The following is a 24,074-nucleotide window of genomic DNA, read 5'->3' as shown; positions in this document are numbered from 1 at the left end:
CCTTTTTTTTTAACCTTTAAAGTATATTTTTCCATTGAATAAAAATGTTCCTTAAGGAAATACTCTGCTTATTATAACTCCTGCAGCATTCCTACATCTTACATGAAAAACTTAACAGTTTGATCTGAATTCTCTGAGAACAAGTATGTCCTGTATTTTGAGCCTCATTTTTTTTTAACATTTCTTTTTACTTAAACAACTTAACTGAACCCATCCATCAAAGACAAGTTTCTTTTTAGTTTCTCATCATACTACCTGTGACATGAGAATATTATCTTGATTTAGCTGAGTATCTAAAGAATCAGAGTAGTCTTTTGTACTTCCTTCTAACATGTCATACCTCATTTTTGGGCTCTTGAATACCAAACGCAGAGATTTCATACAGAACTTTTGGGTGAAGTAGAAAATGAATTCCATTACAAAGGGAAGACACAGGTTTACTGACATTATGGACACCTAAACATTCCTGCAAAATAATACAAAAAGTTTTTTATAATTAGTGACAGTGATTTTTCCAAAGCATTCCTTTCTTCTGTTTATAATTCAAATCCAATGTTAGTACTTATGTCACTAAAACTTTTCTTTTAACCAGTAGAAGACAAAAAAAGATTCTCTTAACTAACAGTTTTTGAGTTTGCATGAGATACCTATTACCTTTCTTTCAGCCAACAAGAGTGGTCTTGACAAATTAAACAACCAAACTACTGAGACAACCATAATCTTTAAAAGTTGTTCATAATAACAGACATAAAGGAAATAAACAACACCATAAACTTATCCTAAGGTGTCTGCATTTTGCTTACTGAGGTTTGACAAAGAGAAAATTCAAATCAAAACAGACTTAAATTTCTGGGTGAGGGGGAGGACAACATATGTGTGGGATTTCCCTTATCAATACGGCGGTGCGCCTGCGTATAAGTAATGCCTCTGTATCATCTCGACAAAATTAGCACAAATTCCACTCCGGACATGCACCCAAAAAACTGAAAGCAGAAACTCAAGCAGGTATATGTGAATACATATTTGTATATTCATCCTTAAAAAGGAATGCAACTCTGACACATACGAAACATGGCTGCTAAGTGATATGAACCAGACACAAAAAAGACAGTTACATGATTCCACAAGTATGAGGTACCTAGAATAGTCAAATTCAGAAAGTAGAATGGCGGTTGTCAGGATCTGGGGGGGTTGGAGGAATAGAGAGTTATTTTTTAATGGGTACAGAGTTTCAATTTAGGAAGATGAAAAAGTTCCAGAGATGGATAATGTTGATGATTGCACAAAAACTTAAAAATGGTTAAAATGGTAAATTTTATGTTATGTGTATTTTACCACAATTTTTAAAAAGCAAATTAGACATCGTTGAGCAAAGAATTAGTGCACTGAATGACAGTACTGAGGAATTCCATCCATACAAAACAAAGAAAGATAAAATATAAAAGAGGACTTAAATGACACAGAGGGTAAAATAAGAAGATCTAACATGATCTACTGAGAGTTCCACTTGGAGAGAACAGCAAGGATAAGGGAAACAATAATGACTGAGAATTATCCAGAAGTGAAGGCAGACATGAGTTTTCAAACTGAAGCATGCTAAAGAAGATACATTAAAAAAAAAAAAAGTGTATACAAAGTTACATTGTAATGAAACTGCAGAACTCCAGAGCTAAGGAAAAGATCTCAAAAGCAACTAGAAGAAAAAAAATACAAAGAAATTATAATTTAACTGATAGCAGACTTCTCGACAATGATAAAAGCCTAACAAGAGCAAAGCAGTATTGGCAAAGTGCTAAGGAAAAATGGCAGTCAATCTATAACTCTATAGAATTCTATAGAATTCTATAATTCCAGCTAATCTATCACAAGAGTAAGGTGAAATCAAGACATTTTCAAACACATGCACTATCAGTTACAGACTATCATTTAAAATACTGAAAAACATAGTTCAGTAAAAAGTAGACTGAACCTAAATACTTATCAATAAATAGAAGAAAGTATATTCAAAGTAAAGAGCAGTTAAGATGAATCCACTAGGTAGATCTTAAACCTTCCTATTAAAGGAAAAGAACAGGCAGCAAAAACACATGTACGGTATGAAATTATATACATTTTTAAGAGACAAAAACAGTAATATATATGATTTATAGAGATATGCATATATAAAACACATGCATGGGAAGGATAAACAAAAACTTTGTAAGAGTGGTTATCTTGGTGGCATAAAAAAGGGGGAAGAGATGGGATTCCCTGGTGGCACAGTGGTTGAGAGTCCGCCTGTCGATGCAGGGGACACGGGCTCGTGCCCCGGTCCGGGAGGATCCCACATGCCGCGGAGTGGCTGGGCCCGTGAGCCATGGCCGCTGAGCCTGCGCGTCCGGAGCCTGTGCTCCGCAATGGGAGAGGCCACAACAGTGAGAGGCCTACGTACCACAGGGAAAAAAAAAAAAAAACAAACACGCAGGAAACATTTGTTTCAAAAGAAAGAAAAGAAGAATATTACTAAGAAAATCATAATAACCTAAAACTTTTCCTGAGCATAGAAATCACCTTTGAATACTTGATAGAAGTCAACTTTTCCTTACAATTTTTCCATCATTAAATAACACAACATAAATGTAATTCTTATTAAAACTGCTAATAAGGCAATTCAGTTGCTAGACTTACTAAGGGAATTCAATAGTATAAATTTCTTAGAGTTGACTAATAACTACCATCTATTTTTATGGTAATAACTCTTATATCATATCCAAAAGGTCAAGTAATTTAATTTTGGAGTTATAATCAGAAAATCCACTGTTAATGCTCCACCAAAAAATCAAAAACAAAAAAACCTACCTTAACAATTTCCAGACAACAGTGGTAAGTTTTAACTTTCACTTGTAGCAAAGGGTGAGACAACATGCGTAGAAACACCTTCTGACTTTCTCCTTGTAATAATGGACTGGCCTGTGCAGATTTCCAGCTGGTAAAAAGGTAAACACCCAAGACATCTAAGGCAAGTAAGGTACTAAACATGATACTGAAAAGCACAGAGAAAGGGGTTTCTTCCTACTCTAGTTCCTACAACTGAGATCTTGTTTAACTAACCCAGAATTAATATTTACTCAAGCATTTACTTGTTTCAAGGCAGGGAATATTCTCTCTTAAAGAATACAAAAGAAACAAAATGTCTTTAGAAACCTATATTTAGAATGTAAAATCGTACCACCATTATGGAAAACAGTATGGAGGTTCCTCAAAAAACTAAAAACAGAACTACCATATGACCCAGCAATTCTACTTTTAGGTATGTAACCAAAGAAAATGAAATCAGTACCTCAAAGAGATATATGTACTCCCATATTCATTCCAGAATTATTCACAATAGCCAATACATGAAAACAATGTGTCAGTTGATAGATGGTGTATGTGTGTATATATATATATTTTTTATATGTATATTTTATATATATATATATATAAAATGGAATATTATTCAGCCTTACAAAAGAAGGAAATCTTATCATCTGTGACAATATGGATGAAGCTGAAGGACACGCTAAGTGGCATAAGCCAGGGTACAGAAATACAAATACTGCATGATCTGACGCATATGTGGAATCTAAAAAAGTCAAACTCTTACAAGCAGAGTAGAAGTGGTGGTTGCCAGGGGCTGGAGGAAATGCAGAGATGTTGGTCAAAGGGTACAAAGTCTCAGTTACGCAGGATAGGTAGTTCTGGTGACTATGGTTAATAATGCTGTACTGTATACTTGACATGTGTTAAGAGAGTAGATCGTCAATGTTCTAACCACAAAAAAAAGTAATTATGTGAGATGACAGATAGATAGATAGAAAGAAAAATAAATCCCATATTTAATGGATATTTATCACCATGGAATTCACTCTTTCCAAAAGCAATGAAAATACTAAGTTTTAAAGAAAAATCTGTTCCAATGTCCCCCAAATAAATTAACCAATGCATGATGCTTTCCAAAAATCCATATAAAAGGTAGGAATAATGAAATTTACATTTAAAAAATCCTCAATTCAAGTTATTAATTAAAATGTTAAAGATAAATAAACAAATGTGCTTGAATACTTGTTTGGAAAGACATAAAAACAAATGTATAAAAGTCCAAGGATAATTCATGTTGATTACAGGCATGACATTTTTAAAGCTTACTCTTGAATAAAACAGTTAACTGTCCTAATGCTACTATACATATACATATACAGTTTAAAGGTCAAAACATATAAAAGCAATTTAAACTAAAAAATAATAGATTTAAGACCAGTTTCATTTTCATTGCTCCTAAACTTACACACACACAAAACCTATAATAATATAATCATATTAAGAAAGAAAATATTACATCTTTGAACAAATGAAGATGATTTCCTTTATTAGGGGGAAATGCTGATGATAGGAAAAGCTATGTAAGGCTTGGTCTGCCAGCTCCACTAATTCTAAGAGATTCTTCTCTCCCTAAAAAAAGAAGAGAATGGAACAGTAAATGTCAAGGTCATGTACAATAAAATTCTCAACAGCTAACAAAGCAGCTTCAAGAAATTAGATCATCCAGAGGCCCTGAGACTGTTCACACTTGCTTAAGTCAACCTGCTCAACAAGCAAACCGAAAACGTCAGCCTAGGAGGAAAAATGTGGGGAAAATGCCTAACTCAACGCCACTTAAGACTTTATATTATTTACCTCTGAGTGGCATGGTTCTTTGACTGCTCCATTGTGGCCTTATCCCCCTACTGACTGCAGCTCAAGGCAGGACTTATGTATTTTAAGATCCACCTCCCACTTCTAACATCCTGACTGGTTCTAGGGAAAATAGAGGGTGATCAATACCTGTGTGATTAACTAACCATGCAGAATGCCACAGAAATAATTCAACTAAAAGGCAGTTCAAAATTCTATAATGGAGGAGACAAGATACAGTGGCATAAAGATGTGGGGAAAAGAAAATAAAAATAAACAATAATGGGTAAATGAGGAAAATTTAAAATAGTAAGTTCAAAAAAACTCCAGTGTAGGGGCCAAACGGAATAAAATTTTGCTCCTAATTTTTCAAGATCTTCAGGACCCATTTTGGTACTTTCAAACAGTAAACAACTATTGTAGTCAATGTCTATTTTAAGACTCATTAACCCTTTAATTGAAAACGCACTAAATAATATCCTAAAAGGGATAAATAACAAATACATAATTACTGCTATAAAATGGTATCGAAAGTCATCCTACAATCTAGACCTTACAATCTAGTTCATGGCTTTAATTTAATAAAAAATCAGGCTCTTTCTGTGAATAAATAAATGTCTATAAAATACTAAGGGAAAAAATGTGTCTACAAATAAGCACTAAAATGGCCCTTATAATTCTGTTTACGTCAATTGTCATTCTGTTCAACCACAGTAAGCCACTTGAAAGAGGAACTCACTAATAAAGATATTGATAATAATTATTGTTTTTTTAAAAACCACTGGTCTCATGAATATATACCATTCATTAATCTAAATCTTCATTTTACTTTTATATAAATCATACCCTTACTTTAATCTTATAATTGGGCCATTCAGTAATAATGGCTCCCACCCCTAAGAATTCAATTGTTAAATGTCCATCAATTTGAAAACTATAAGTTAAATTTTCTAAATATTTTATCAAAGGAATTTTAAAGAGATATTAACAAAACTTTTTACCTCCTTCCCAACATCAGACAGGAAGTTACAGGTACACTCAAGTGAATAAACAGCCTCTGCAGTTCGTTTATAAATACTGTAGTTTTCAGAATTCAGCTGTTCCAAATAGGCCACAACAGCTTCATGAATATTTGGATATTCCAAAGAAACAGGCATGTCCAAAGAAACTAGAAATAATGCTGCTGACATAGGCTCTGGTAAAAAGTGGCTTGCCTTGATAAATTAAAAAAAAAAAAATTTAACCATTTTTAGATAAATATAGTAAACTATAACATTAATGTAGTTCAACATTTTTAGTAATTCTCTATCACAAAGTCTATGCTTTTCCAAAGAAAATTCTATTCCCCAACACATCATTTATCTACACCTAGGTTCACTGCAATTTTTCTCTGCCCAAAATATCCCAAGTCCAAATTTCAACTCCTTCCCAAAGCCTGGGATTCAGGATACCTCCTCTTCCCCACATCAACACCCAGAACTGCTCTCCCTCTGGGCCCACACCTCGTTTATGCCTCTGCTACTGAACTGAAGGTACCAGGCCTTTTTCTCTTAAGTTTTTCATGCAGGTGCACACAAATCTCCAGAAAAATGCAATAAACCCCCAAGGATATAGGCCAGGGCTTATTAACTACATATTGAATTGAATAACACTAAATCAAGTACAGCTATAGACTGATTTGAACAAAAATTAATTTTTATTTGGTTTTGTTTATGTTTTAGAGGGGAAAGGAGAAATTCAACATATTTAAAATAGTTCTAGAACACTCACAAAAGACTGACCTTTAATTAGTATAAAAATCAAGGGGCCCAAATGAAATAGTGTATGTTTGATAACTTAAATCAGTTGATTTAAGACTAAAAAAAACCTTTGCTAGGTTTTGTTTCTTTTAATGATTCTAGCTTTGCAACAGTATTTTATGCATCAATTAAGAAAATGAAAAGGCCTGAAAATTCAATGTTCAGAGAAAACCATTTGGCAGGCTTCACTACTATGGCTGAAATGCTGCCTTTATTAAAGTAGGTCTGGTCATAATTTTTTCATGGATAACCTATTTTAAGGATAATCATTAACTGCCTGAAAGTCTAAGAAGTAAATCTGCTAAACAAGGCTTTTTATTTTTTTTTTTTTAGAATTACTGTTCTTTGGGGTTTTTTTAAATTTATTTATTTATTTTTGGCTGCATTAGGTTTTCTTTGCTGCACGTGGGCTTTCTTTAGTTGCATCAAGCAAGGGCTACTCTTTGTTGCAGTGCACAGGCTTCTCATTGCAGTGGCTTCTCTTGTTGCAGAGCATGGGCTCTAGGCACATGGGTTTCAGTAGTTGTGACACGTGGGCTCAGCAGTTGTGGCACACAGGCTTAGCTGCTCCGCGGCATGTGGAATCCTCCCAGACCAGGGCTTGAACCCGTGTCCCCTTCATTGGCAGGCGGATTCTTAACCACTGTGCCACCAGGGAAGCCCTAAATAATGCTTTTAAATGAAATAGTTGCCAAATGAATATCAAAAGCTAAAGGAATCAAAATTTTAGGTTACTAAGCATGAAAAAAAACAACTATTAAGACAGCAGCTATTATAAAGTCGAGAGAAATTTCTCTTATTCTGTAAAAAACTCTCCTAGTAGGGAAAAAAGAGAGAGAGAGCGAGAAACTAAATTACCTAGTCACCAATTATTTGCTCACGCAGCAAACACTCACTGGGCCCCTACCGTATGCCAGACCATTCTAGATCCTGGGGACACAGCAGGACATAAAACAGAACCTCTGCCCTCACGGAGTTAACACTCCAGTGGAGAAAGCATAGAGTAAACCATGCTAGTCCAATGTGGCTAGGAGTGCTAACAAAATTTTAAAAACAGGGGCTAGGAAAGATGAAGAAGAATAGAGAAGTTACAGGATGTGGAAGCAGAGGAAGGCCTCTCTGATAAGGTAACATCTAAGCAGAGAACCGGAGGAGTGGATATCTGAGGGAAAAGCACTCACAGAAGAGGGAACAGCAGGTACAGAGGCTTGGACACAGAGTATCTCTGACAGCAAGGAGGCCACTGGAGCTACTGCTGAGGGATGGAGTCAGGGGGCAGTGGCGCCAGATCAGGTAAGGCCTTGGGTCATTATAAGGACTTGTCCTCAGAAGGAGCACTGGAAGGTTCCGAGCAAGCCTCAGGATGAGTCTGGAGAGAACAGATGGAAAAGAGCAAGGGTGGAAGCTGAGAGACCAAGGAGGAGGCTACTGCAATAATCCAGGCTAGATAGGAGGGTGGCTGAAACTCAGGTAGCATCAGCGGGAGTGGTGAGAAGTGTTCAGGTTCTGGATAGACGTTCAAAGGAGAAATAACACATTTTGCTCAGGGATTGGATCTAAGTGTGTGTGAAAGACAGGAATCAGGGATGACTCTAAGGTTTTTTCCTGATCAACAATCAACTAGAATGAAGGTGCCATTTACCGAGTTAGGGAAGACCAGAGGAAGACCACGTTTGTGCAGGGAAGTAAGGCTTGGGGCATGTTCAGTCGGAGATGTCAACTGTCAAGTGAAGATGTCAAAAACGATATTGGATATATGCATATGAGTTTGTGGATCAGGTGACACGTGTTGTCTGAAAATATAAGTTTGGGAGGTGTCCGCAAATCAATGGCACTTAAAGACCAAAATGGGATGATATCTCCTGAGGGCCATGGTCAGTCCTGGGGTTCCACCCCTTTGAGAGGTTAGGAAGATAGAGAGGAATTAGCAAAGGAGACTCAGTGAGCTGGGCTCTGCGCTAAGATAGTAAATCCTAGTGGATCTAACTCCAAAGGCACTGTGTTCTAGTTTAAAAGAGCTTTCTCTGACTCTAGGCAGAAAAACAAGGATAGCTGATGTGAGGATTAAATAAGCACTGGGCAGAGTGTCTGGCATATCACATTCAATAAGTATTAATTTCCTTTCTTTTCTCTTTTCACCCCATCATTAAGGAATTCGGACATTTTCACTCTGCGTACCTACATCTGAAACTCTTCTCAGCAACTCAAAGCACCAAGGTAAGGTCATACGTCTAATCCTTGCATGAACGATGGACCCATCTCAGTTTACACCCCAGGCTGAAGACGGTGGTCCCACATATATAAGCATTAGTCACGTGTCAGTTGGGACTAAAGTGACGATATTTCAGTGGAAAGCCATGACCAGTCTTAGATAGAAGAGAGTCAACACCGTCATCTCGTGTGTGCTGGAGGAGGAGTATAATACTGTTTTCTCTAAACCATGCCACTCAGAGCAGCCAGGGCATCATCCTGGCATGGCTTGTCAGAAGTATGGATTCTCAGGCCCTATCCAGACTTACAGACCAGAATATGCAAGATCTGATGAACAAGATCTCTGACTGATCTGGCTTCACATTACACTTTGAGAAACGCTGCTCTGAATCAATCAGCTACACCCAATTATTAGATTTTATATACCTCGCTAAAAAAGTCAAAATCTTGTGGTATAAATTCTTCCTTACCTTCAGTCTGTTTGGCTGAGAAAGGATCACAGGGGTTCCTAGGATGCTCTGGGATCTTGTTTCTGGCACAGGGCCAGTATTTTTAGCTCTTACTTCCCAGATGGTTTCCCCCATATGAAATTAACTTCATCTGTCTTACCAATTTGATTTATTCTACCAGAACACTTTTAATTTTAATTTATAGCATTGGTAATAACATTTACCAATGCATCATTTTAACCTATACATGGGTATTCTCCAAATTCATTTAAAATCAGCAATTATCAATTTCAGAAAAGGTCTTCAAGGGCATTTTGTCAAAACATTCAAATTCAGGAAATCTCTACATAGATTCATACTATATCATTTTCCAACTTCAAAATTACATATTTGGTAAATGGCAACTCAAATATCTAAAAGCCACTTTTAAGGTAGAAAGTTTCAGAGTCCAAATTCCACTTCAGTTTTTGGTGGGCTAGCAACAGGCAGAGGGCAGCATAACCTTGTATTTATATAAACTGAAGGAGAAATTTAACAGCAATGGAAGAGCATGTTTGTTTAGATCTCATTTTAAAGTTCTTAATCAATCAAAGCAATTATAACCATCTATAAGCTGATACCTTAATTACAATCTCTTCAATGACCCCACTTACTGTTCTAATGAAGTTCCAAGCTACATATTTAAAAGAGCTCCCCAAAATTACAGATACTGATTTGCCTTCAAAATCAAAAACAAAAAATAGCTATCTTAAAAAAAAAGACATGGAGGGCTTCCCTGGTGGCGCAGTGGTTGGGAATCCGCCTGCCGATGCAGGGGACACGGGTTCGTGCCCCGGTCCGGGAGGATCCCGCGTGCCGCGGAGCGGCTGGGCCCGTGAGCCATGGCCGCTGCGCCTGCGCGTCCGGAGCCTGTGCCCCGCAACGGGAGAGGCCGCAGCAGTGAGAGGCCCGCGTACCACAAAAAAAAAAAAAAAAAAAAAAAAAAAAAGACATGGAGAGTTGGCTCTACATTATTCTAACACTAAAGTAAGTCAAATAAAATAAATTATTGACTTCTATTTTGATTCCTGCCCAAATAAGCATATAGATGAAAAAAACTCTATAATCAAAAAAGCAATAAATAAGCTCTATTGTACAACTGACAAGTAACTTTTCCAAAAATACCTCAACCTATATATAGATTGATCATTTGTAATACTTAATAACAAGTTATTGTAGCACTACTAATTTTTTAGTTATATAACATTATCATGTAAAGTTGAGACACCTATATTTTAAATGCAATTCCAGTCTTATATGACTGAAATTCTTTAATTTATAATGTTTATGCCTTGGAAAATTATCACTGTTTAACACAGAGTGTTATTCAGAAACATAACAATTAATAAAAAAGTTAAAAATTAACAGAAATGTTATTTTCCCTAAAGGAAAATACTATATTTAAAATTTAATGTTCTATTCTTATTTTTGCAGATGACCTGATACTATATTGCATATATTGCATATGTGTGATTAAAAAATGGAGTTGAGACGACATGCTCTGCAGAATTCTAGGGAGCAAAACGGCAAGTGGCTACAACAAAGGACAACAAAAGGCACATGAAATGGTCCTTTAGCTGCAGTAATTTTTCCCACACCTTCAGTTAAGCACGATGCCACACCTCTCTTTTTGCAATAAGTAAACTACACAACACCTGCATATGAGTCATTTGAGATATTTTTACCACCAACGTTCAAATTCAGAGATATAACCTCCACTTTAAAATACAGTCAATAAGATGATTTAAAAGAAATATTTATACCTATTAAAATCACCTTTAACATACAGTCACATAATGGAATAGTATTTTGCAATAAAGATTAACAAACAACTGCTACAAGCCACAACAAAAATGAATCTCAAAAAAAAAAATCTTGAGCAATTACATACTTTATACATCTATTTATATAAAGCTCAAAAACAGAAAAACCCCTCTATGGTGACAGAAGTCAGAAAGGAGTTTAGCTTGCAGGGGTGGGGACAGGAGAGGTTAAGCGACGGGAAGCGGCATTGAAAGGCTGGTCATGTTCTACTTCATGTTTTGGGGGGTGGTCACTTTCTAAACACAGATATATTCACTTAGTAAAAATGCACTGAACTGTGCACCTTTCTAAACATATTACACCACAGTTTTTAAAAGTTATCTTTAAAAAAGTATTTTTTTCTATCAATTGATTTGTCAAAACTAATAAAAAACGTTAGCCATTTCTCAATTTCTGCATTTCCAATATAATCTTTGTACACCATGCAATGATCAGAAGGTATTTACAACAGGACAGTGATTGTAACACCCAGTAAACTACAAATAAGCCACGCTAGCTGCCTTACCTTTTCAACTGGGAGAAGCGTCTGCAGCAGTCGGACTGCAAACAGCGAAATGCTGACAAAGGCCATCCTGTGGTGCACCAGCACCGCCTCTGGTTGTTCCAAACTGATGTTGCTTTTATGGTAGCACATGCTGTCTCCAAGGGACCCCAACACCATGAGCAGTTTCTTTTTCTGCAAACATTTAAACACAAAACAGAAGAAAAGAATCAATTGTAGGGGCCAATATAGAAATGTCATGGAGAACAATATAAAATGTTATCATTAAATAATATAAATGTATTCCTCTCTATAAGAATAACCAATACGTGCTGAGATACTTTTAACGGTAGGAAAGAATGATAAGTATACCTAAATTTTTTTTAAAGCTAACAATTTTTAAGTATTTTATATGATGCATTCTAACTAATAATAAATAAAAATAAAATACAAAAACTTAATAAACCATTAGTTCCTCCTAGTTTCTAGTGCTTAATTGTTCCAACTTTGAACACTGCATGTAAATCTCTCATCCAATATTTATTGGACTTAGTGTATGCTTAACACAGTGGCAGGTATATGGGGAAAAATGCATTAGTTCAAGAGACATGATCCCTGCCCTCAAAGTGATCCCAAAGTTACTAAAGAAATGAAGCACGGAAAGTCAAATAATTAAAAAACAATGAAATATTAAATTGTATAATCTCTCTCTTCAGGTAATAAGGTTGTTTCAGAGAAAATTTCCACCATCATACACTTCTAGATACCTTACTACTTAAATAGAAGTTATATCTTTTAAATTGAAAGGTATGCATAAAACATGAAAACTAAAATACAGTATACTAACTGCCAGGTCATAACAACATAGACCAAAATGTATCCTAGATATGTTGACATGACCCTATAAACTAGCTGCTGAAAGGACAGTATCAGAAAAAGGGTAGAACAAAAAAAGCACTGGAGTTCTCACTCTCAACTTTCCATGGAAAATATATGAAAATTAAAATGAGAAATTACCTGTAAACTAAAGACAAAAGTATAATGTATGTCAGAAAATTTTTAATTCAAGGATAAATAAATAGGAAATAAAACTAAAAGATATGGGGCCTATAAAAGTTACATAAAGTAGCAAAGCCACAATAGATACACTTCACATCCATCTGGATGGACATTATCAAAAATAATAGGAAATAACAAATGTTGACAAGGATGTGGAGAAACTGGAGCACCTGTACATTGCTGGTGGAAATGTAAAAGGTTCAGTCACTGTGGAAATAGTATGGCAGGTCCTCAAAACATTAAACATGGGCTTCCCTGGTGGTGCAGTGGTTGAGAATCCGCCTGCCGATGCAGGGGACACGGGTTCGTGCCCCGATCCGGGAAGATCCCACATGTTGCGGAGCGGCTGGGCCCGTGAGCCATGGCCGCTGAGCCTGCGCGTCCGGAGCCTGTGCTCCGCGATGGGAGAGGCCACAACAGTGAGGCCCGGGTACCGCAAAAAAAAAAAAAAAAAAAAAAACATAGAATTACCATATGATCCAGCAATGTCACTTCTGAGTCTATGGCCAAAAGAATCGGAAGCAGGGATTTCAAACACTTATTTGTACATCAATGTTCACAGCAACATTATTCACAACAGCCAAAAGGTAGAAATGTGTCTATCAACGTATGAATGGATAAACAATATGCAGTAGATGGTATACATACAATGAAATATTCAGCCTTAAAAGGGAATGATATTTTGACACAGGCTACAATAAGATGACTCTTGAAAACATTATGTTAAGTAAAATAATCCAGATACAAAAAGACAAGTACTGTATGATTCCTCTTATATGAGGTACCTAAAATATATAAATTCATAAAGAAAGAAGGTAGAATAGTGGTTATCAAGGACTGGTGGAAGGGGAGAGTGGGGAGTTATTGTTTAGTGGGTGTGGAGTTTCACTCTGAGATGATGAAAAAGTTTTGGAGACAGATAATCGTGACAATTGTACAACAATGTGAATGTGCCTAATGCCACTGAATTATACACTCAAAAAGAGTTAAATGGTAAAATTTTATGTTACGTATATTTTACAAAATTTTAAAAATTATATAAAGGAGTAAACTTTTTTTACTTACATTTTTTTGTTACTAAATTTGAAAAATTTAAAGATAAACACAAATAAAATTCAAACTATGATACTTTCCAAATCACTACAGAAGTAAAAGGAAGATAAAATAATCTATAGAGTAAAAAAGAAAACAGAAACAAAAGAGATAGCAAAACTTCTGCATGAAGACCAAGTATAATAACTGTACTAAAAAAAGGTGAAATTTTCTCTGTAAGTGAAATGTGATTTCATACTGAAGTAAAAATCAAAAATAATCTATACATACAAAAAAGACATTATCTTTATACATAAAAGGTTAAAAATTAGTGTAGTGAGAAAAATCTCAAATAAACAATCTAACCTTACACCTAAAGGAACTAGGGAAACAAGCACAAACAAAACCTAAAGTTAGCAGAAGAAAAGAAATCATAAAGATCAGACTAGAAATAAATGACAGAATCCAACAACACATTAAAAGGATCATACACCATGATCAAGTAGGATTTATCCCAGGGATGCAGGGATTCTTCAATATATGCAAATCAATCAATGTGATACACCATATTAACAAACTGAAGAATAAAAACCATATGATCATCTCAATAGATGTAGAAAAAGCTTTTGACAAAATCAACACCCATTTATGATAAAAACTCTCCAGAGAAAGGAGGCATGGAGGTAACCTACCTCAACGTAATAAAGAACATATATGGCAAACCCACAGCAAACATCATCCTCAACGGTGAAAAACTGAAAGCATTTCCTCTAAGATCAGGAATAAGACAAGGGTGTCCACTCTTGCCACTATTATTCAACATAGTTTTGGAAGTCCTAGCCACAGCAATCAGAGAAGAAAAAGAAATAAAAGGAATACAAATTGGAAAAGAAGAAGTAAAACTGTCACTGTCTGCAGATGACATGATACTATACATAGAGAATCCTAAAGATGGTACCAGAAAACTACTAGAGCTAATCAATGAATTTGGTAAAGCTGCAGGATACAAAATTAATGCACAGAAATCTCTTGCATTCCTACACTAATGATGAAAAATGTGAAAGCGAAATTAAGGAAACAATCCCATTCACCACTGCAACAAAAAGAATAAAATACCTAGGAATAAACCTATCTAAGGAGGTAAAAGACCTGTACTCAGAGAACTATAAGACACTGATGAAAGAAATCAAAGATGACACAAACAAATGGAGAGATATACCATGTTATTGGATTGGAAGAATCAACATTGTGAAAATGACTATACTACCAAAAGCAATCTACAGATTCAGTGCAATCCCTATCAAACTACCAATGGCATTTTTCACAGAACTAGAACAAAAAATTTCTCACAATTTGTAATGGAAACACAAAAGACCCCGAATAGCCAAAGCAATCGTGAGAAAGAAAAATGGAGCTGGAGGAATCAGACTCTCTGACTTCAGACTATACTACAAAGCTACAAGTAATCAAGAAAATAGGGTACTGGCAAAAAACAGAAATATAGATCAATGGAACAGGATAGAAAGCCCAGAGATAAACCCACACACCTATGGTCAACTGATCTATGACAAAGGAGGCAAGGAGATACAATGGAGAAAAGACAGTCTCTTCAATAAGTGGTGCTGGGAAAACTGGACAGCTACATGGAAAAGAATGAAATTAGAACACTCCCTAACACCATACACAAAAATAAACTTAAAATGGATTAAAGACCTAAATGTAAGGCTGAACACTAGAAAAGTCTTAGAGGAAAACATAGGAAGAACACACTTTGACATAGATCACAGAAAGATCTTTTTTGATCCACCTCCTAGAGTAATGGAAATAAAAACAAAAATAAACAAATGGGACCTAATGAAACTTAAAAGCTTTTGCAAAGCAAGGGAAACTATGAACAAGATGAAAAGACAACTCTCAGAATGGGAGAAAATATTTGTAAATGAATCAACAGACAAAGGATTAATCTCCAAAATATATAAACAGTTCAAGTAACTCAATATTAAAAAAACAAACAACCCAATCCAAAAATGGGCAGAAGACCTAAACAGACATTTCTCCAGAGAAGACATACAGATTGCCAACAAACACATGAAAGGATGCTCAACATCACTAATCATTAGAGAAATGCAAATCAAAACTACAATGAGGTATCGCCTCATACCAGTCAGAATGGCCATCATCAAAAAATCTACAAACAATAAATGCCAGAGAGGGTGTGGAGAAAAGGGAACCCTCTTGCACTGTTGGTGGGAATGTAAATTGATACAGCCACTATGGATAACAGTATGGAGGTCCCTTAAAAAACTAAATATAGAAGACCATATGACCCAGCAATCCCACTCCTGGGCATATACCCAGAGAAAATCATAATCCACAAAGACACATGCACCCCAATGTTCACTGCAGTACTGTTTACAATAGCCAGGTCATGAAAGCAACCTAAATGCCCGTCGACAGACAAATGGATAAAGAAGATGTGGCACATATATACAATGGAATATTACTCAGCCATAAAAAGGAACGAAATTGGGTCATTTGTAGAGACATGGATGGATCTAGAGACTGTCATGCAGAGTGAAGTAAGTCAGAAAGAGAAAAACAAATATACGTTAGCACATATATGTGAAACCTAGAAAAATGGTACAGATGATCCGATTTGCAGGGCTGAAACAGAGACACAGGGCTTCCCTGGTGGCGCAGTGGTTGAGAATCCACCTGCCGATGCAGGGGACACGGGTTTGTGCCCCGGTCCAGGAAGATCCCATGTGCCGCGGAGCGGCTGGGCCCATGAGCCATGGCCGCTGAGCCTGAGCGTCCGGAGCCTGTGCTCTGCAACAGGAGAGGCCACAACAGTGAGAGGCCCATGTACCACAAAATAAATAAATATATAAAAGAAATAGAGACACAGATGTAGAGAACAAACATATGGACACCAAGGGGGGAAGTGGCGGGGTGGGGTGATGAACTGGGAGATTGGGATTGACATGTATACACTGATGTGTATAAAACTGATGACAATAAGGACCTGCTGTGTAAAAAAATACATAAAATAAAATTCAAAAATTAAAAAAAAACTAGTGTAGTGAAATACGAACAAAAATGTACGAAATATAAATAATGAATAATTCAGAACAAAAAAAATTAGATAAATTAGGTAATTTTCTATTGATGAAATGCATAATAGAGAGTAAAGACCCAACATGAATGAGTCATTGTGGTCTGAATAACTTAAATATCAAGCAAAACCTGAAGTCGGATTTAAAGGTTTTAACTCAGTCTTTTTTACCTTAATTAATAAATTTAACAGATATAAACTTTGAACATTTCAAAGACTATAACTCCTCGAGTTTCCAAGGAACACTGACTAAAACTAGCCATTTACTTAATCGCAAAAAATGGTCAATGTATATTTAAGACTCTGTTCTTTGTTCTATGTTCTTGAGCCCACGGAAATAAAACTAAAAGTTAAAAATTTCAACCAAACGTAGGGCCACCCTTACAAAATTAAAATAGGAAATTTTAATAGCACTTATATTAATAACCACTGGTCTAGAGAAAACAAGTTAGAAACACAGTGACAGTCTTATTACATGGACAGGCAATTCTTCCACCCAGTGCTTCTCCATTAAAATACTTTTTTACATCTACAAACAACATATCTCTATTATTCGAGACTAACTTTGACAACTTACAATTTAAATCAATGAACATATTTAAGACCTCAGTATTGCAAGGCTTTTTGTAAAAATCTATTTACTTGTGAAATTGTTTCAAATAACCTTGCTAATTCTAATGATGAATTGACGTACTTCTCAAAATAGTATAAAAAGGAAATATTAAATACTATAAGAATCAGTCTTGCAGCTTTTACTATTTCCAACACTTCTTCCTAGCCAAAAAAAAAAAAAAAGTGTTCTGTTTTTAATGTTTTAAGAAAAGAAAGGATTTTAAAACAATACTATCTGGTCCACAGTTTTAATTTGCTGGGCTAAAGATATTTATTTAAACAACTGTAAAGTAGTTGATGCAGAAAAAAAAAAAAGCGAGCCAATTTTCAGAGGATAGTCAAAGCTTTAACAAAATTACAGACTTAAAATATCAGATGAGCAAAATATTTTAAATATTCCCAATAAAACAGAATTTATAGTGCAAACAAAACACAATTTCTCCACTATCTGCACCATATAAAACAGGTTTTGGATTCTGTAAAGCATCTGAAATAAGTGACTTTCCCCCATATGCTCCAAGCCTCGCACTCCCCACTCCCCTTCTACAAGGCAGCCAATTACTGTTCCGCATGCAAGTCTCACCAGCCACTTCTATGTTTAAGAGCAAGCTCATCCTGCCTTCAGAATGACAGCCAAACTACTCAGCAGCACGTCCAAAGCCTTCTGTGAGCAGACCCCACCTGAAACCTCAGCCTCTCTCCCACCACATCCACCTCACATTTTATGCTCTGGTTGCTTGCACTCCTCCCAAGAGCCCTACCCTTGACCGCCAATCAGCACTATTCCTTCCTCCCCATCATTCTCTTCCCCTCTGCCAGACAAAAAGCCCTACCTTTACTTTCTTAGCCAAATCTTATTCATAATTTAAACTCAGCTCAGTCACGATTTACAAAAAGCCCTCCCTGAGATTCTCGGCTGGGAGTGTTTTCAAAGCACCCTTGGCACATGAGAAGATACTCAACATTAATAGTCAGAGAAATGCAAATCAGAACAACAGTGAGATAACACCTCACACCTATCAGAATGGCTATCAACAAAAACACTAATACAAATGTTGACAAGGATGTGGAGAAAAGGGATCCCCTGTACACTGCTGGTGGGAATGTAAATCAATGCAGCCACCATAGAAAAAAGCACGGGATTCCTCAAAAAACTAAAAAGAGAATTACTGTATAATCCAACAATTCCACTCCTGGGTTTATATCCAAAAAAAATGAAAACACCAATTCAAAGGGATGTGCCCCCCAATGTTTGGAGCAGCTCTATTTACAACAGCCAAGATATGGAAACAACCTAAGTGACCATCGACAGATGAATGGATAAAGAAGATGTAGCACATATACACACACACACACATACATACAATGGAATATTAATCAGCCATAAAAAAGAATGAAATCTTGCCAATTGTGACAACACAGATGGACCCAGAAAGTATTATGCTAAGTGAAATAAGGCAGATAGAGAAAGACAAAAACCGTATGATTTCACTTATATTTGGAATCTAAAAAAACAAATGAACAAACTTAACAAAACAGAAACAGACTCATAGACACAGAGAACGAACAGGTAGCTGCCAGAGGGGAAGGGGGGGGGGGAATGAGTGAAATAGGTGAGAGAGATTAAGAGGTACAAACTGCAAATTTCAAAATAAATGAGTCATGGGGATGAAATGTACAGCATGGGTAATACAATCAATTTTGTATCTCTCTCCCACAAGACTGCAAAGAACTGCTGCTTATTCATCTTGCACCCCCAGGGCCCAGGGTCGACTAAAAAATTATTCACAACCTAAAAGTTGAGAGTTATGTTTTATTCAGCGGGAATTTTAGGACTTCAAGCCCGGGAGGCCGTATCTCAGGTAACCCTGAGAGAACTGCTCCGTGGAGGCGAGGTGGGGAGCCAGGACACCTGGGAGTTTTGTAACAAAGGGCAGGGAGTCTGAATGTCAAAAGATTACTGTTAATTAAAGAAAGCCAGATATCTCAAGTTAAGGAATTTAGCGCTTTTCTGTGTACGGGAAGATGCAAGAGTCTGGGCTCACTGAAATCATTGCAGTCTGATGGCTGCTAGATGGCAGGTATTCTTTTCCTTCCTGAGTTTCCTCACGGCTCACCAGCTCACCATCGGAGGTGGCTGCAATCGCTGATGACTGTGACATCCTTTGTTTACTGATACGGCAGGCAGGATTCCGTTTATCACTAGCATATAATAAGCAAACAAAGAATGTTTGGTGAACTAAAATACCTGTCTCTGGACTGGCGGCAGTAGCGGGAAAAGCATATGCTAATTAGAGATCCCACTCAGCCAATTATAAATTCACAACCTGGTTCAATTACCCTTCTTGAGCCCTTACTGGATACCAAGCCCTTCTCTCTAGAAACTTTCATAATCCTCTCAGCTTCACCAGCACTTCAACCAGCAATTCTTCTAACATGCCTCGAAATCTAAGTTACCAGCTCACAGCAGGTCAGATGGGAATTTAGAAGGAATGAGTCATAAAGGAGAAAAAGACTGCTTTTCGTGACAATGAGTGACAGCAGTGAACAGAAAGAAGAAAGGCAGACAACAGCCCCAAGAGTCTGGGGTTATCTGGCATGAGGAAAAGAGCCTTACTCCCGTGAACCTAACTTACCATGTGAATAAGGAGAAAACAAACTTAATTTCATAGGTAGGCAAAAAAGGGATGACATACTTCAGTTCATCATAACTTTTACAAGTGCTTACCAAAAAATTTTTTTATTTTAACAAAATATAATTTCAGTGAAAATATTTTTTTATTTACTTCGAGTGAAATAAAAATATTCAATTTATGGAGAAAAAATTTCTTTGACTATGCTTACATAAACTGAGTTATGGAATTCCAGACATGAATGTTATTAGCACTATTTGGAAAGATCTAGAGAATTGATTATATATCTACAGGCACTTAATTACTGAATTGGTCAACATTTATTACTTTGTTCCTTTAATGACACGACAAAAATATGCTTCTGCCTTCTGTGTAAACCTCACAAAAGTAGGGACATTAATTCTACTTAATTGTCTGCTTCTATTAATATATAGCCCAAAGGGATGAGATTTTTCCTAGGAAGCATTTATTCTTTTAAATAAGTAAGTCAAATATAATTTCCAGCAGTACTATTTAACATTTCTAACATACCAATTGGCACTTGCACAACAGATTTAACCTTTAAAGTAAAAATAATTCATTGAATCATAAAAGATCAGCAGCCAAAAGTTAAAAATGAATGACTAACTTTTACAGATAAATGTTCTGGCCAAGAAACTTGAGCTATTTTAAGAAGCAACTGATAAAACATTCTTCACACTTCTCAAGGAAAACTCACTTGTTGAAAACCTTCAATATGTGAAAATCTTCTAAAAGTACTACAGAATAATGTGATAACCTTAAGGACTAACAAAAAACTAAGATAAGAACTATTATCCCTATTTTATAAATAAATTGTAGGACTTGAAACAATATATTACACCTACTGTAAAATGTTTCAGTTGTGTTTCTTTTCATAAGATTTGTGTAGATTAAAAAAAAATTGGGGGAGGGCTACCCTGGTGGCACAGGGGTTAAGAATCCGCCTGCCAATGCAGGGGACATGGGTTCAAGCCCTGGTCCGGGAAGATCCCACATGCCGCGGAGCAACTAAGCCCGTGCGCCACAACTACTGAGCCTGCGATCTAGAGCCCGTGAACCACAACTACTGAAGCCCACGTGCCACAACTACTGAAGCCCGCACACCCAGAGCCTGTGCTCTGCAACAAGAGAAGCCACCGCAATGAGAAGCCCGCACACCGCAACGAAGAGTAGCCCCCGCCCGCCACAACTAGAGAAAGCCCGTGCGCAGCAATGAAGACCCAACGCAGCCAAAAACAAATTAATTCATTTTTTTAAATGCACATTACTCATTTCACATAATTTTTGTTAGCACTTTTTTTTTGTTAGCACTTATGTCTATCAATATGTCTATCAATATGTTTACTGCGTGAATAAATACACAATGAAGCACTCGCAGCCTGTAAAAAAGAATGAAGATCTCCACATATGAACGTGGAATAATCTCCATGCCTACATTTACATCGATCCATCTATCCAGGATGCATTCTTTTCTCTTCCAGTTTTATTGACATATAGTTGACATATAGCACTGTATAAGTTTAAAGTGCAGAGCTTAATGATTTGACTTACATACATCATGAAATGATGACCACGTTAAGTTCGGTGAACATCCGTTATCTCATATAGAAACAGAATTAGAGAAATAGAAAAAAAGTTTCCTTTCCTTGTGATGAGACCCTCAGGATTTACTCTCTTAGCAACTTGCATACGTAACACACAGCAGTTGTACATTACATCCTAGTACTTATTCATCTTAAAACTGGAAATCTGTACCTTTGATCACCTTCCTTCAATTCCCCCTCTCCCCACGTCCCACCTCTGTTAATCACAAATCTGATCTTTTTTTCCTCTGAGTTCGTTTCTTTGCTTGTTTTTGAAGAATAACTGACTTACACAACATAGTGATTCAGTATTTCTATACATAATGGTCACAACAATAAGTCTAATTACTATACAGGATTTACTCTTACATTGTAAAAACAAGGTATGAAACTGTACATGATATACCACCTTTGTGACAGAGGGAATAAGAATCTACATACTTATTTTCTTACACTTGCAAAAGGTAAAATAAAAATGCAAAAAAATAAACTAGAAAACAGGATGGCAGGGAGACATCCCTGAGTTACATTTTTATGAAGAGAAAACAATTCCCAAAAATGAAAACAAATTGAAACAAAAATCTAACTGTATACTGAATTGGTAACAGAGAAACTAATTCTTTTGAGTGACTTTAAGGCACAGAATTTTGACTTTATATACTTAGTGAGATTTAGTCTAAGTCAAAAAGAACTGCAAGAAAATCTTGAACCTTATTAGTTATTGACCACAGTGATACTAATACTGCTACTGTGAAATTACTTACTTTATGCTGAAGGTTAAAACTAATAAGCAATTATGTTGATGTTGCTAAGAATCTATGAATGACAATAAAGTCCAAGCAAAGAAATACAAGTTTAAACTCAGAAGTAGCAGTCTGAATTCATGAGTTTTTTTTAAAATACACATTTCCTAGTTCTATTACTGAAGGGCAAGAATGATATCACTGTAACTACAAGCAGCCCTAATAGACTGTTTTTGGCCTTGATATACATTTCTCCCATTAAAAGAAACCAGAATCTCTGAAGAAATGGCCTATTCCAGACTATGCACAAAATAAGCCTGGGATCTATTGTGTCTAAAACAAAGAAAGTTTTCAAAGACTAATGAGACAATGAAACCAGCTTAAAAGGACCAAGATAAAATAAAATACTAATATTATTACCCACATCCCAAGGAAAACCTTGATTCTTACCATATCTATAGCAAAAAGACTACTGTCATCCCAGATATCTGCTGAAATCGCTTCACCAATAAGTACCATATCCTCTGCAAGCAATTCCAGAACTCTTATTATCATCTGTCTACTACCTAGGAATACACATAGGAGAGAGAGAGAAGAAAAAAAAAAGTTAATTCAAATAAAGCTGAATATCATATTGCTCAATCCTCTGGTTAGCTAATGCCCCCAAATGCCTATTTCTCTTTTTATTTTTATTTTTTGATGTTTTTAGAATTGTTTAAAAGCAACGAATAGGGAAGTCACGATATACAATCACCATTAGACTTCTGTTTCGATCATAACGCTATTTAACTACAAAAAATAAAATGTGCTCATAAGTGGGAAAGATACTCAGGAAGAGTATAACAATAATCTAACTAAAAGCACTGTGAGATAGATTAAAATAACTTTTCAGATTCAGAGACCATCCATGTTACATGTAATAGGTGACAAAGCACAGGTTTAGTTGAGAAGATACAGTCTAATAAATTTCCCACTTAGGACTAGAAGGTTTAAGCCTTGTCATGAATTAGTAGTTTCCTACACAGGAGTTGCCTGGGAAACCTACACTCACCTTAAACTCTAAAAACATTCAGGAGGAAACTGTGCTGTCAGAGTCACACCCACCTGAGCAATCTCCCTTCTCCACAGAGATAGAATAACAAAGGAATTCCACCACCCATAATTCTAAGTAAGGTGAATGTTCAGTCAAAACTTTCCTGTCCCACATGCCAAAGGTCAATTTCTAATGAATAAAAGTAAGACAAACCACCAGATCACAAGGGTCTAAATTAATTGTTTCATGAGAACAGCTGGAGCAAATTCTCTTAGAAATCTCTTACAACACTGAACAAATGCAAATTATGCAATAATTTTCCACAAAAGGGCAAGAGAACATTCAGAAAATTTTATGTACCATGATACAGCTCTATAATTATCAATGTGACTTTTTACAGCAAATTAAGGAAAGGTTAAATGCAAAATCATTAAATCTAAAACTGTTCTCCTCAGTACACCATGCAGACAAACATATACACTTGATGATGCCAAAGTTCAGACCTTCCTTCATGTCACATTATTACTGCATGAATTAATATGTATTCCTCCCTCCTGGAAGCAGAGTTCTTCAGTCAGTGAGAAGTTAAGGTATAGAGTTTTCTTCGGAATAAAACAAATTGTTAATGTTCCCAAATATACACCTCCCTCCTGCCTTCTTCCCTATCACTTCCAAGCAGGCAAAAAATAGCCATAGGACTTAAAGAACCATCAGCACGGGACAGATTTTTTTACTCAGCCAGTATAAA

The 24,074-nt window shown here is 36.1% G+C and overlaps 1 protein-coding gene across 5 annotated transcripts in view; it reads right to left on the bottom strand.

Annotated features, from left to right (window-relative positions):
- The window catches only part of RTTN (rotatin), a 140,369-nt gene that overhangs the window by 101,126 nt on the left and 15,169 nt on the right, over window positions 1-24,074 (bottom strand). For 4 of the 5 annotated variants that reach the window (XM_059041409.2, XM_059041414.2, XM_059041413.2 and 1 more), the window contains 6 exons: window positions 22,744-22,859; window positions 11,520-11,690; window positions 5,694-5,906; window positions 4,358-4,470; window positions 2,839-2,965; window positions 341-466 (listed from right to left, as the gene is read on the bottom strand). In XM_059041409.2, the coding sequence (XP_058897392.1) occupies window positions 341-466; window positions 2,839-2,965; window positions 4,358-4,470; window positions 5,694-5,906; window positions 11,520-11,690; window positions 22,744-22,859 (866 nt within the window). Of the gene's footprint in view, window positions 1-340; window positions 467-2,838; window positions 2,966-3,625; window positions 3,695-4,357; window positions 4,471-5,693; window positions 5,907-11,519; window positions 11,691-22,743; window positions 22,860-24,074 lie in introns of those variants that run through there. The other variant, XM_067014376.1, reaches the window with a different exon arrangement.

This window comes from Kogia breviceps, chromosome 15 (genome assembly GCF_026419965.1).
Source record: "Kogia breviceps isolate mKogBre1 chromosome 15, mKogBre1 haplotype 1, whole genome shotgun sequence".
Classification (NCBI taxonomy): Eukaryota; Metazoa; Chordata; class Mammalia; order Artiodactyla; family Physeteridae; genus Kogia; species Kogia breviceps.
Note: the sequence above shows the minus strand (reverse complement) of the source record. Positions and strands in the feature narration are given on the sequence as shown.